Source organism: Neoarius graeffei, chromosome 3 (assembly GCF_027579695.1).
Source record: "Neoarius graeffei isolate fNeoGra1 chromosome 3, fNeoGra1.pri, whole genome shotgun sequence".
NCBI classification, from domain to species: Eukaryota; Metazoa; Chordata; class Actinopteri; order Siluriformes; family Ariidae; genus Neoarius; species Neoarius graeffei.
Genome location: NC_083571.1, coordinates 23557660 through 23569939, shown reverse-complemented (window position 1 = coordinate 23569939; position 12280 = coordinate 23557660). Strand labels below are relative to the sequence as shown.

The 12280-nt window shown below is 41.9% G+C and overlaps 1 protein-coding gene across 4 annotated transcripts in view; it reads right to left on the bottom strand.

Annotated features, from left to right (window-relative positions):
* adgrl3.1 (adhesion G protein-coupled receptor L3.1) overlaps positions 1 to 12280 on the bottom strand; it is a 433939-nt gene that overhangs the window by 22647 nt on the left and 399012 nt on the right. For all 4 annotated transcript variants that reach the window (XM_060916519.1, XM_060916521.1, XM_060916522.1 and 1 more), the window contains 3 exons: positions 4901 to 5069; positions 3909 to 4037; positions 3021 to 3117 (listed from right to left, as the gene is read on the bottom strand). In XM_060916519.1, the coding sequence (XP_060772502.1) occupies positions 3021 to 3117; positions 3909 to 4037; positions 4901 to 5069 (395 nt within the window). The remainder of the gene's footprint in view (positions 1 to 3020; positions 3118 to 3908; positions 4038 to 4900; positions 5070 to 12280) is intronic.

Below are 12280 nucleotides of genomic sequence, written 5' to 3'. Positions count from 1 at the left end.
TTGTGAATGCTGGCAGGCTAGTAGGCAACCCGATTTTGCTTTAGGCATTACAGTTATATATGGAGCTGACATTGTTGTAGAACTACAAGGCGTTTACTTTTCTCAAACCACAGAATCATAAGAAAAGTTCTCACTTCTTCAATTCATCACACATTTGACAGGGTGAAAGTTTGACATGATCGATTTTACAATGGGAAGTTTACAATGAAGGAGTTTACAATGGGAAATGAGCTCGCACATTGATTATCAGCATCAACCACATCAGTCTGTTATCATCTAATGTAAAAGTCACTTTTAAACATGAGCCTCATTGTTGTTTCTTCATTACACTGCTCTGTTCATGCCAACATCAGCAGGGAAAAAGTTGTTGATTTATTTATTCAGTTGGTTCTGTTGACTACATTTTGTGTACTTGATGTCTTTTTATTAGGTCATTTAATCATTTTCTTAAAGATATTTTTTGGGGGGGCTTTTTGCACCTTTATTGGATAGGACAATGTAGAGACAGGAAATGAGCAGGAGAGAGAGACAGGGAGGGATCGGGAAATGACCTCGGGCCGGAATCGAACCCAGGTCCCCAGATTTATGGTATGGCGCCTTATCCACCTGAGCCACAATGCCCCCATTTAATCAGTTTTGAACTGTACAGTGTGTAAGCATTTTTCTCTGTTTTGATGTTGCAATGTTGCACATATCTGTTTTTGTACAGAGCCCTGGAAGGAAATGGAGGGAAAAAAAAGATGTTTCCTGTGATGTCACATGCGTATCCTTTAGCAAGAGACAATGTGATTGGTCACACAGTCTAGGTATTGTAAATGCTGATGATACAGCACAATTTTGAATAGATCACGGCCTGCACTGGTGAAACAATAGGAAACTCTAACACATTTTAAAGGTGCGTAAACTCTACTGAGAGGTGTTTACATGCTATTTCAGTCCTCCCTTCCTGTGCCAGCACCTGGTATTCCCAGGCAATTTCCCATCCAAGTACTAACCAGGCCCTTAAGGTGCACTGGGTGGCACTGATCTCCATTTCTATAACCCTTGGCCTCTCACCTATTACATAGCTAGAGTTACAGTGGGGGGCTGGTCCTCTGGTACCTGCAAGAGTTTGACTCCCTACTCACACCTGTATTGTGGCGTGCCTCACCAGATGGCAGTCTTTAGTATGACCCAACCATGAGTAGAACTCACAATCAAGAAGCAGACATGCTAACCACTAAGCCAACTCATGGTCAGAAACATAGGAGGTGTGTAAATGCCATACATTGAACGAAATGAAAAACTTTGCAAGTTCTTGCAAAATACCGGTACATCTTATTTTCCCTCCATGTCCCTTCTGGGGCTCTGTAGTCTCGCTATGGTGATGTAGTTATCCAACCACCTGATCAAAGCCTGACACTCTGGGTGCATTCATAATAGGGAAAATGCTGCCTCAGGAGGTTGCCTAACAAGACAGCGATGCATCAAGGACCGTTTGAAATGGATTGCTTCCTTTCTTCTAAGATGCCTTCAAACTGCTGCCACTTGAAGACAACATCGATGTATCCTCGACACTGCCTATTACCCATAAATCTGTGCGGCAGCTCTCTCGAGCAATGGAAAATATCAAAAAAGATGGCAGACCGAACTTCACAGAAAAGTGATTTCGTATACAAATATAAGTTTTCGGGCTTTTTTGAGCTTAGATTTTTGAAAAGTTGCCAAGAAATAAACATTGTAACCCATCTTCTAACCCAAATAGATTTGTTTGATATGATTTGCGAGGCACTCTTTGATTTATTTACACAGCGTGCTGACATCATACATTACCATAAATGCTATCTTGAAAGGTTGTTCCAAATGACCATCCCTAGTAGATGCCTTCAGTTAAAAGCCCTGCCTTATAAGTAAGACACCTGTCTATTATGGGAGTGAGGCAGCCTGTTTCGAACGTAGCCTCTATCAGAGGAAATCAGCCTTAGCTAGTGAGATTTCCGATGTCTTTAAGGCAGACTGAATGCCGTTTACAGGAAAACAGCCAAAGCAAGGCCAGAAATTAGACTAAATATAAACAATTTGCAATTGTTTTGGTGAGATATATTTTTGTCTTCTGAAATTATCCTGTAGGCAAGAAAGAGGGGTTTTGCTGTTACCGTCATTTTTGGCTTTTTCCCCAGAATTCAGCCTCAGTGACATGCAACTGGGCTACAACATATAAGCTATAACACAGATTGTACCTCACTAAACACTACAAATATCCAAAGAAACTTCTATATACCGTTCTTGCTGCCAAGCGAGTGTGTCCCTGGTGACTAATCTGCTTCGCACTACACAATTCTTCATGTGCTTCGAGTGGCCACTTGTGTTGTAGACGAGGAGCCCTTCTGAGTTACGAAGGGAAGTCAACAAGCACATAAAAACAAGCAATAGAAGCTGGGGAGGTGAATTTTATGTTCAGATACTCTATAACTACAGGGCAAGTGCAGTGCAATTAAGATGCGATGAGTATATGTTACAGACTTCTGAAAAAAAAGGGTTTTTTTCCCCTTTATTACTAAATGAGGGACTTTGCTTTGTTTACTTATTTAAAAAAAGGAGTATAAAGAAGAAAATCAGATGACCATTCAGGCATAACCAAAACAGACACAGTTTGCTGGTAAGCAGAAACACACACACACACACACACACACACACACCACAGATGTCCATTGCAGTTGGACTGCAGGGGGATTCAATATCAGCAAGTCAAGGAACTGTACTGATGCTATTCCAGTATCTTTCTTACTGTACACACACACACACACACACACACACACATACAATTTTGCAGAACAGCAGGACAGATTGCAAAATTCATTTGTAGGGGTCAAAAGGTCATTTGTCTGTTATTTTCCATATTTGGAAAAAAATCAGTAAAAATCGCAGCATGTGCGTGATGATTCTTAATTCATTTATTCATCTTCAGTAAGTGCTTTATCCTGGTCAACATCATGGTGGATCTGAAACTATGTGTGTGTGTGTGTGTACACGCACGTTACCTCTGTTCAGAGTAGCTGAGCTGTTGATATCTCCTGTTATGAACGCCGACTCAGACTGCTTCCTCACTGTGTCGTTCCACATCCGCCGAATACGACTCTGAAAAAGAGCAAAAGAATCGAGAACGAAAGACAAGAGTTAATACGAAAACAAAATCAAACCATCTGTCTTCCTCGAAAACACTCCGCTCATTTTTGCCTCCTGAATCCCACAGGACTGTGGAAATGGAAAATATTTTTGTGGGATCTTTCAATACTTCATTTATATTTTGAGCACTGATGGGATGAGATGATGAATGTTATTTTTAAGTAGTACATGGGAAAATGGCTGAGAATAAAGACGAGTTTATACTTTATAGTCCTGTGGTAACATGACAGGCTGCGTTTCACCAAAGTTTATAAGAAGGATAAACCCTTTGAGACGAACCATCTCGTTTTCAAGGGGGTCCTGACACAAGTACACACACGCACACACCAAAAAATACAAAACATAAAACAAATCAACATGAATACACTCACACATAGACAAAAGCTCTCCCAGTCATAGCCCCGCCCACACCCACTGATTTCTTTTCTTTTTCTTTTTTATGAACTTCAAGAGAAAGAAAGAAAAGAGTGGCTTGTGAGGATATTTATATAGTTATATGTTTTTTCACAGATGTTCCATAATATTAAATTTAAGTATAAATGAATAAAATGTGTAATTTTATGTGTGTGATTTATTAAAAAAAAATTATGGCAAATTGCAAAAGACTTTGGTATGTGTTGTTACTGGAAAATAATCAGCTGCGGGCGGTAACAGTAACTCTGCTCTGCTCCACTTGTGCCTTTTGTAATGAACTACACATTGAGAACTGTGTATGTGAGTGTGCGCGCGTGTGTGTGTGTTACCTGAGAGTTTGTAGAGTAGCGTCCAGGTGTCCGCGCTGTGCTGGTCTTAGTGGAGGTTGAAATGGTTGACTCCACACTCTTCCCACTGCAGCAGTGTGTACGAAGGCACCTGCCGTACTCCTTCCGCACCTGAAAACACACACACACCATATGTTAGACAAGAATGCAGGTTTTGTGTGTGTGTGTGTGTGTGTGTGTGTGTGTGTGAGAGAGAGAGAGAGAGAGAGAACACAATTAAGTGTTGTGCTCAGACAGCCAATTAAACAGACGTCTTATTTATGTGACTTTAATAGTTAGCTTGCCGGTTGACCTTTCCATTGGTATAAATGCATCAACAGCTCATGGCCACACACACACACAGAAACACACACAGACTCACTCCCTCGATTGAGTTGTTAAGCGTCAGGGACTCGAAATGCATCACTGGATCCAAAAACCTCCCTACTCGAGCATTAACGTGGCTTATCAGAACCAGACTCCCACTTGCACTTGCAATAATAAGGCTGTAATTGCTTTTTAACAAAGTTAAGACGGACGCCATGGTACTGTTTGCACAGCTGTTGGAGCCAATTGTACACGACCTGCCAGGAAATTTGTAGCATTTCATCGGTACGTCTCAATGGGCAAATCAAATCGCGGAGGACTTTAAGCAACCAAGGATTGAGAATATTTGACAAGGGTTCATGTCTAATACTGGCTCTGCAAACTCAAAACTTTATTAAAGCTCAACTGAAACCGAGACCTGTTTTCTTTCCTTGTTTTTCTCCCTAATTTGGTCACCTGCCAATTCCCATCCACCAGCCAGCTCTCCATATCACATGACAGATACCAAGCAGGGATAGTAAAGGATAATACATGCTTTCACTAAGACATATGAAGCCAGCCAACTGTAAGTTTGTGGCTCCTGCTGCATCACAGGGCAATGTAACACAGAAGAAAGCACTATCTGCCCTCTGTGTGTGTGCGCGCGTGCGCGTGTGCGTGTGACTTACCTTCTTCTGCAGAATGCAGTGGAAAATAAAGATGAACATCCCTTGCAGGGAGTTAAAGATGGTGAAGAGGTAAGCCATGATCACTGTATTCTCATTAATGTACATGAGACCAAAAGCCCACGTCAGACCGAGCAGACACAGCAGAGCAATAGCGCCAATGACCCATGATCTGAAAGCGAGAGAAAGACAGAGGAAGAATGATTGGGGGTTAGAAGGAAAAATTACTGCAAGAAAAAAAAGAAGCATACATACAAACACAGAGAGCAGAAGAAGAATGGTACAGGACTCCATTAATGAGTCAGTTTAACCTATCTAGGAACATTATGATGTTGTTTTAGTGGCTTGTATTTGGACTGGAATAACAGCAAGAGCGGAATATAAACAAGCCGCGAGCATGGGTCATTATTCGCTCAGAATCAGATGTCTTGCTGGCTGCCGCCTTGACATCTTCATGTCTGTTGGCTGGACTTAGGGCTGAAATTCATAACCATTTACAGATGCCATTAATGCGTTAAGGTCATCCTCACTCACTCACACACTGTGTGTAAATCATTTATACTGAGTTCCATGTTACAGTGACAGTAAAGTATGACATTAAACCTAGATCATTAGCGATAGAGAGAGAGAGAGAGAGAGAGAGAGGGGAAAGTCATGGGCTAGAGAAAAAGTGTTTAATGGAAGTGCCATTATCTTAACCCTTTCACCACTATATCGGTCTGGAAAATATGGAATCTTTCAACATGACAGACCATGAAAGCGGTCTCATGTATCGGTCGACATTACGCTATTCCGGTCTCATTGTAGTAGGGAAACCCTTGTGTATCGTCTATGCTGATTGGTTGAGAAGTCAGATTCCCTGGGATTTCCGAAGACGTAATTTAGATAAGCACAACGTTATTTTATGTTAATTATGGTTACGCATCTTTCTTTTTCAGTAAATATTAGCAGATAAAGCATGAATTTGCCTGTGTTCAGTTTATTGTCATTAGTCTTACATATTATCAAAGCAGAATTCCTTTAGTTTCCAATGGTACCAAATATGTCACAATGGCACACACACTGTAAAATATAATAAGTTGACTTTACTTAAAAAAAATATGCAAAGTCGTTGCCTCAAAAAAAGTCATTTATGTTGATTTAGATAAATTAGATTGGGTTAACTTATTTATTTTGAGTTTGCAGTACTCACATAAACTTATATTAATTTGATTACATTAACTTATTTATTGTGAGTTTGCAGTACTCATCTTATATAATTTTGATTACATTAACTTATTTATTTTAAGTTTACAGTACTCAAATCAATGGCTTTCAGATATCTTTTTTCATAAATTTAACTTAATATTCATGAATTCCATTGATTTGAGTACTGTAAACTTAAAATAAATAAGTTAATGTAATCAAATTAATATAAGTTTATGTGAGTACTGCAAACTCAAAATAAATAAGTTAATGTAATCAAACTAATCTAAGTTAATTTGAGTACTGCAAACTCACAAAAAATAAGTTAACCCAATCTAATTTATCTAAATCAACATAAATGACTTTTTTTGAGGCAACGACTTTGCATATTTTTTTTAAGTAAAGTCAACTTATTATATTTTACAGTGCACTAGTTCACTATATTTTAAATTTAAAATTGTGTGCTGGTTTATATTGAATTTATCACAAAGTTACTCAGTGTTAATGGCATTTCTTATATAAAGTTATATACTGCGTATAACAGTCTATATATGAAGTTATGTGGTGGTGAAAGAGTTAATTTATGTTCAAATGAGCAAGTGGCAAATCACTCGTGCAGGTAGCAGTTTTATGCTTGTGGCCGTACGCTGTCCAGCATTTCTTTTTCTAGTTCTGATTAAAAAAACAGCCATAGCTATTATATAGCTCCTAATGCTGCTTATCAGTGTGAAAATGAGTTGTTTGATTTACATGTGGTATGTACTAGCCTTCACACTAGCTTTACTGACATATTAGCAAACCAAGCTAATTCTTCATATTAGCAATACCTATATTTGCAAACCAAGCTTCATTACTTCACCGGTCACCAGAGGCAACAGCAATCTCTGCTACTTGCTTCCAAGCTTTACTTTTCTTTATAATATCTCTGATCACATTTAATGAGAGGCCTTCTGTGGAGGCGGAAGTGGGGTCAAGCGCCAGCCTGTGAATGGATAGGGCAGCCGGGGAAGGTAAGTGGCAGAAGGGTCGCACGTGCGATGGATTTAATTAATGAGTGTGCCGTGTGTTGCAGTGAACATTGGAAGGCACAAGAGGGAGAGAGTACTGAGATCCAACGAAGATAGTCAGAACCATCACAGAGCTACGTGTGTGTGCGTGACTGTGTTTGAATTTAGTGCGCTGGAATGTGTCTCAGTGCTAGACCTGAAAATAAAAGTCACACTGAAAAGCAAAAGTAAAAATAAAATGCCAGTCAAAGTCACCCACCTGTGTTCAATCTCCCAAACCTTACTTTGCTACACTGGTGCCGAAATCAGGGACAGATTGAAGGGAAATGCCAAGATGGAGTCCTCATCCATTGTTGGGCTCGTCCAAGCCCTCACCAACATCCACCATAGCCAGCAGCAAGCAGTTATTTCCCTGCATGTTGATCAGGAGCGGCATGTTCAGGCCCTCCTCCAGGCCCAGCAAAAGGATTGGCAGGTGCTCCGGGCCTTGCTTGAGGCATCAGGTACCCCAGCAGCAGCAGCACCCCTGGTGGCTGTGGGCTTCCCTCACATCTCCCTCATCAAAATGGGGCTGCAGGACAAAGCCTTAGTGGATCTGTTTGCACAGATTATAGAGGTGAGGGGGTGACCGGAAGATCAACGGGCAGTGCAGCTGCTACTGCTCCTGTCGGCAGCCCAGAAGCTGCCTACCACCAATTGGCTGAAATACATGAACATGAAATGGGATGCTCTGCAGCAGGTCAGCTGCACCCTGGAACAACAATGGCATTGGTTCCAAATGCTGGCCTTTGAGGACTCCAGCCACCTATTCACATTTGTGGTGTGGAAGAGATCATCAAAGCAGTGGTACTGGAGCAGTTTGTTGCCCGGCTATCAGCTGGAACCATGGAGTGGGTCCAGTGCCACCGTCTGACATTGTTGGACAAGGTGATCCCAATGGCTGAGGACCACCTGGTGGCATTTCCAGTGGCAGGTGGGCACCCTGCCCCTTCTCTCTCTTTCTCTCTCTCCCATTCTTTCCCTTCTGCTTCCTGACCTTCCCCTGTCCCTTCTCCATGAAAGTGTAGGCTCGTTCCTCAGAAGCCAGCTTCCTGAACCCGTGGTTCTCCTCCTTCTCTTTCTCCCTCTGTGTCTGTGTCCCCCTTGCAGGTGAGTGAATGCAGAACTGCAGGTGCAGGAGGAAAGCCTGGGCCGGTATGCTGGCGCTGCAGGGAGCCAGGGCACTTCCAGGACCAGTGCCAGATGATGGAGGTGGGGGCACTGGTCTTGATCCTCAATGATCCACATGCCACCCCCGATCGAGCTGAGATGTTTTGTATACCTGTGAGTATTAAAGGGGGTACATACCAGGTGTTGGTGGATTCAGGTTGCATTCCGGTGCAGTGTTATCTGGGGAGGTGGTCCCAGGACTGTCTGCATCAGCTTCACATCAGGGAGACACAGAGGGAGAGGAGAGCTCTGCCCCTCCACCCTCTGCAGGGATTTCCCTTTGGGATTTCCCATTGGAGCAGTCAAGAGATGAGACCCTGAGATATGCTTTTGACCAAGTGAGAGTGATCAATGGTCAAAACCTCCAGCCTAATGTTGCCCTCTTCTTGCCATATTTTTCTACTTTTAAAGACAGGTTATATCCAGTGAGGGGGGACACTCAAACAAAAGAGGAAACCCCAAAAGTGCCATTGTGCCCTTTACACATTAATCGAGATCCCCTTTGAAGGAATTGGTATGGATCTCATCAGGCCATTAGATTGAACTACACAAGGGCATCATTTTGTGTTAGTCCTAGTGGACTATGCAATATGATAACCGGATTGAGTGCCTCTACACAACATTTCTGCATGCAGAGTTGTCGAAGCACTCTTCCACGTTATCTTCCAAGTCAGGATCCCAAAAGAGATCCTGACAGACCAAGGCGCAATGTTTATGACACGTCCTATTGCAAATATCCATCCTCACACATTCTTTGCAAATTATATGAATTGTTGGGGATTAAATCAATGGCCTAGTCAAATGGTTTAATTGAACACTTAAAAATATGATTCGTAAGTTCATGCAGGATGACACTAAAAATTGGGACAGGTAGCTAGAGCCCCTCTTATTTACAGTATGAGAGGTCCCACAACCCTCCACAGGGTTCTCCCATTTGAATTAGTGTATGGTTGTAAGGGTAGTATCTCAGTGGGCTGCGACAGCCTGTGACTAGTTGGAGACACAACAATTGTGATAAAATAGGCGAATTATCGACAATTTTCACTTGGAATCACACTGAATTGATATTCACATATTTTATCGCAATTGTTGTGACTCCAACTAGTCGCGGGCTATCGCAGCCCAGTGAGATACACTCGCACTTCCTGTCTCACGGAAACTGACGTGAGAAGGGTTCATGATGGCTTTATGACACCAGCATTTGCGGCTATTTTGAGAGAAATTTTGTCGCACAAATTTTTTGAACATGTTCAAAGTTTCAGCGACAAAGGAGCGACACTTTGCGACTCGTGCGAGAAAATTGAGAAGCCCCGCGAATGTTTCAAGACACTTTTGAAACTCTCTCGCAAATGACGTTCGCAATTTGTCGCAAGCTGTCGCAGCCCAGTGAGATACTGGCTTTAGCCTCTTGGTGTCTTGGACATCACAGGGAAAATTGTGAGGAGGGACCTTCTGCAAGAGGAAATGAAACACAGTGAGTCAGAGATATCAACTATGAGGTTAGTCAAATGGATAGAGGGAGAGTGCTGCAAGTATACCATCTCAATCTCCTAAAACTGTGGAGAAAGGAGGTTCCTGTGGCTCTGGCAACAGTGAGAGGGAGGAGTTGGGGCAGGAGGTAAGTCTAAAATGTGCGGCCCAATTCACTCCAGTCACCTGTGGAGATCACCTCTCACCATCCCAAAGAGTACAGGTTGCCAGGTTACAAGGGAGTTTTCTGATATGTTCTCACCTCTTTCCAGTTGCACTAATCTCATAGAGCACTACATTAAGACTCTTCCAGGTGTGATTTTATGCAGCCACCCATAGCACTTACCTGGACAAAAAAAAAATGCAATTTGGGATAAACTCAAGGCTATGCTCAGGATTGGGATAACTGAGGTGTCACACAATGATTGGAGCAGCCCGGTGGTTTTGGGCTCCAAGACTAACCAGACAGTCCGGTTCTGTGTAGACTTTAGAGAGAAAATGGCCTTTTCCACTCTGGTTGGGTTACACCAGTTCATCACACTTCTGTTAGGGTTGTTTGGGGCTCCAGTGATGTTTCAGCATCTTATGGACAGACTACTCCATCTGCCCAGTGCACATAGCCGTCCTGAGGTTGTTGAGGCATGCAGGACTCACAGAAAACCCAAAGAATTGTGCAATTGGGTGGGTGGAAGAACAGTATCTAAACTTCCACTTGGGTCATTGGCAGGTGTGTTCCCAAATTGATAAAACAGCAGCAACTGTGACCTGCCCAAGAGTCAAAACCAAAAAGGAGGTGAGACAGTTCCTGGGGCTGACTGGCTATTATCGTAGGTTGAAACCTAACTATTCAGACATCACCAGCCTTCTGACTAATCTGACTAAAAAGAGGGCACCAGATCCCATCCAGTGGACAGAGCCATGCCAACAGGAGTTCACTCAGATGAAAGCTGCACTCTGTGGTGGGCCACTTCTGCACTATCCTGATTTTCTCTCCAACTTGTTTTGCAGACTGATGTGTCAAACACAAGGCTGGGAGCCATTCTGTCCAAGGTGGTGGAAGGAGAGTGTGTCTCACTGTGAAGTAGCTTTAGTTTTATCTTTATTTTGAGGAATTGACTAGTTTTAGTTTAGTTTTTCAGATATTGCATAGCCATAGACATTCCATAATAACTAGATAGGACACAAGCTGTTTACTTCCAGCACAATTAGAGGCCATATTGATGAACACAGGTTTTTTAACACCAAAATAATGCTCATCAGGAATGAAAATATGTGACAAAGAGGGTTTGTGATCACTCTGAATATATCAAATAAGAGTGTCAATGTTCAGCAAACATGTTTTTCGGATGTGAAAAACATGAAAGAAATCTGTGTTTGCTCATCTAAATGAAACTGGATATTATGACAAGTTAGACTATTGTGTTTTATCGTAGATCTTTCTGAAAGAGAATTCTCCTTTGTACCTTAAAAGATAAGTATTGTCTAATTTAAAATAATTGTAATAAATGATGTTTGCTTGTAATATTGGTGACGTGTCAGTTGTCATACTTGTTGTGACACTGATTCTTCTCAATGTAGATAAGAACTTTTTAAATGTTTTTGAGCTATAAAACAGGGGAATAGTCTTGTTTAACATGCAGAAATCCCTCTGGTAAAGTTAGTTTGCAGTCAGCTATTTGCAATTCAGCAAGCTATAAAATCGTTGTACACGGACTTTACCAAGCTCAATCCTCCTGTCCATCCATCCATGCATCTTTTCATCTATCTATGCATCCATCCATCCAGTGTCATCTACTCCTTTATATAAATCTATTCTTTCCTTCCATATATAAATCATTATAATGGCCATCACGAAAGAACATACGACATCAAATTAGGAAAAGTTGGGACGATATGGAAAATGCAAATAATGAAAGAAAATGGCGATTTCTAAATTTGCTTTGACTTGTATTTCATTGCCGATACTAGGCAATTTAGGCCATAAATACTAGGCAGCGTAGGGCTAGTAATGAGGTAAAACAATTAAATAATGATGTGGTTTGAAACAGGTGATGTCAACAGGTGATTGTATTCATGGTTTAGCACAAAATCAATATCCAGGAAAGGCCTAGTCTTTGAGGAACAAAGATGCGCTGAGGATCTCCAGTTTGTCAAAACAAATGTGTGAACAAATTATTGAAATGTTTCAAAGCAATGTTCCTCAAAGAAAGATATGAAAGGATTTAGATATGGGGCAGCACGGTGGTGTAGTGGTTAGCACTGTTGCCTCACAGAAAGAAAGTTCTGGGTTTGAGCCCAGTGGCCGATGAGGGGCTTTCTGTGTGGAGTTTGCATGTTCTCCCCATGTCTGCATGGGTTTCCTCCGGGTGCGCCGGTTTCCCCCACTGTCAAAAGACATGCAGGTTAGGCTAATTGGTGGCTCTAAATTGACGGTAGATGTGAATGGTTGTTTGTCTCTATGTGTCAGCCCTGTGATGATCTAGCGACTTGTCCAGGGTGTATCCTGCCTCTC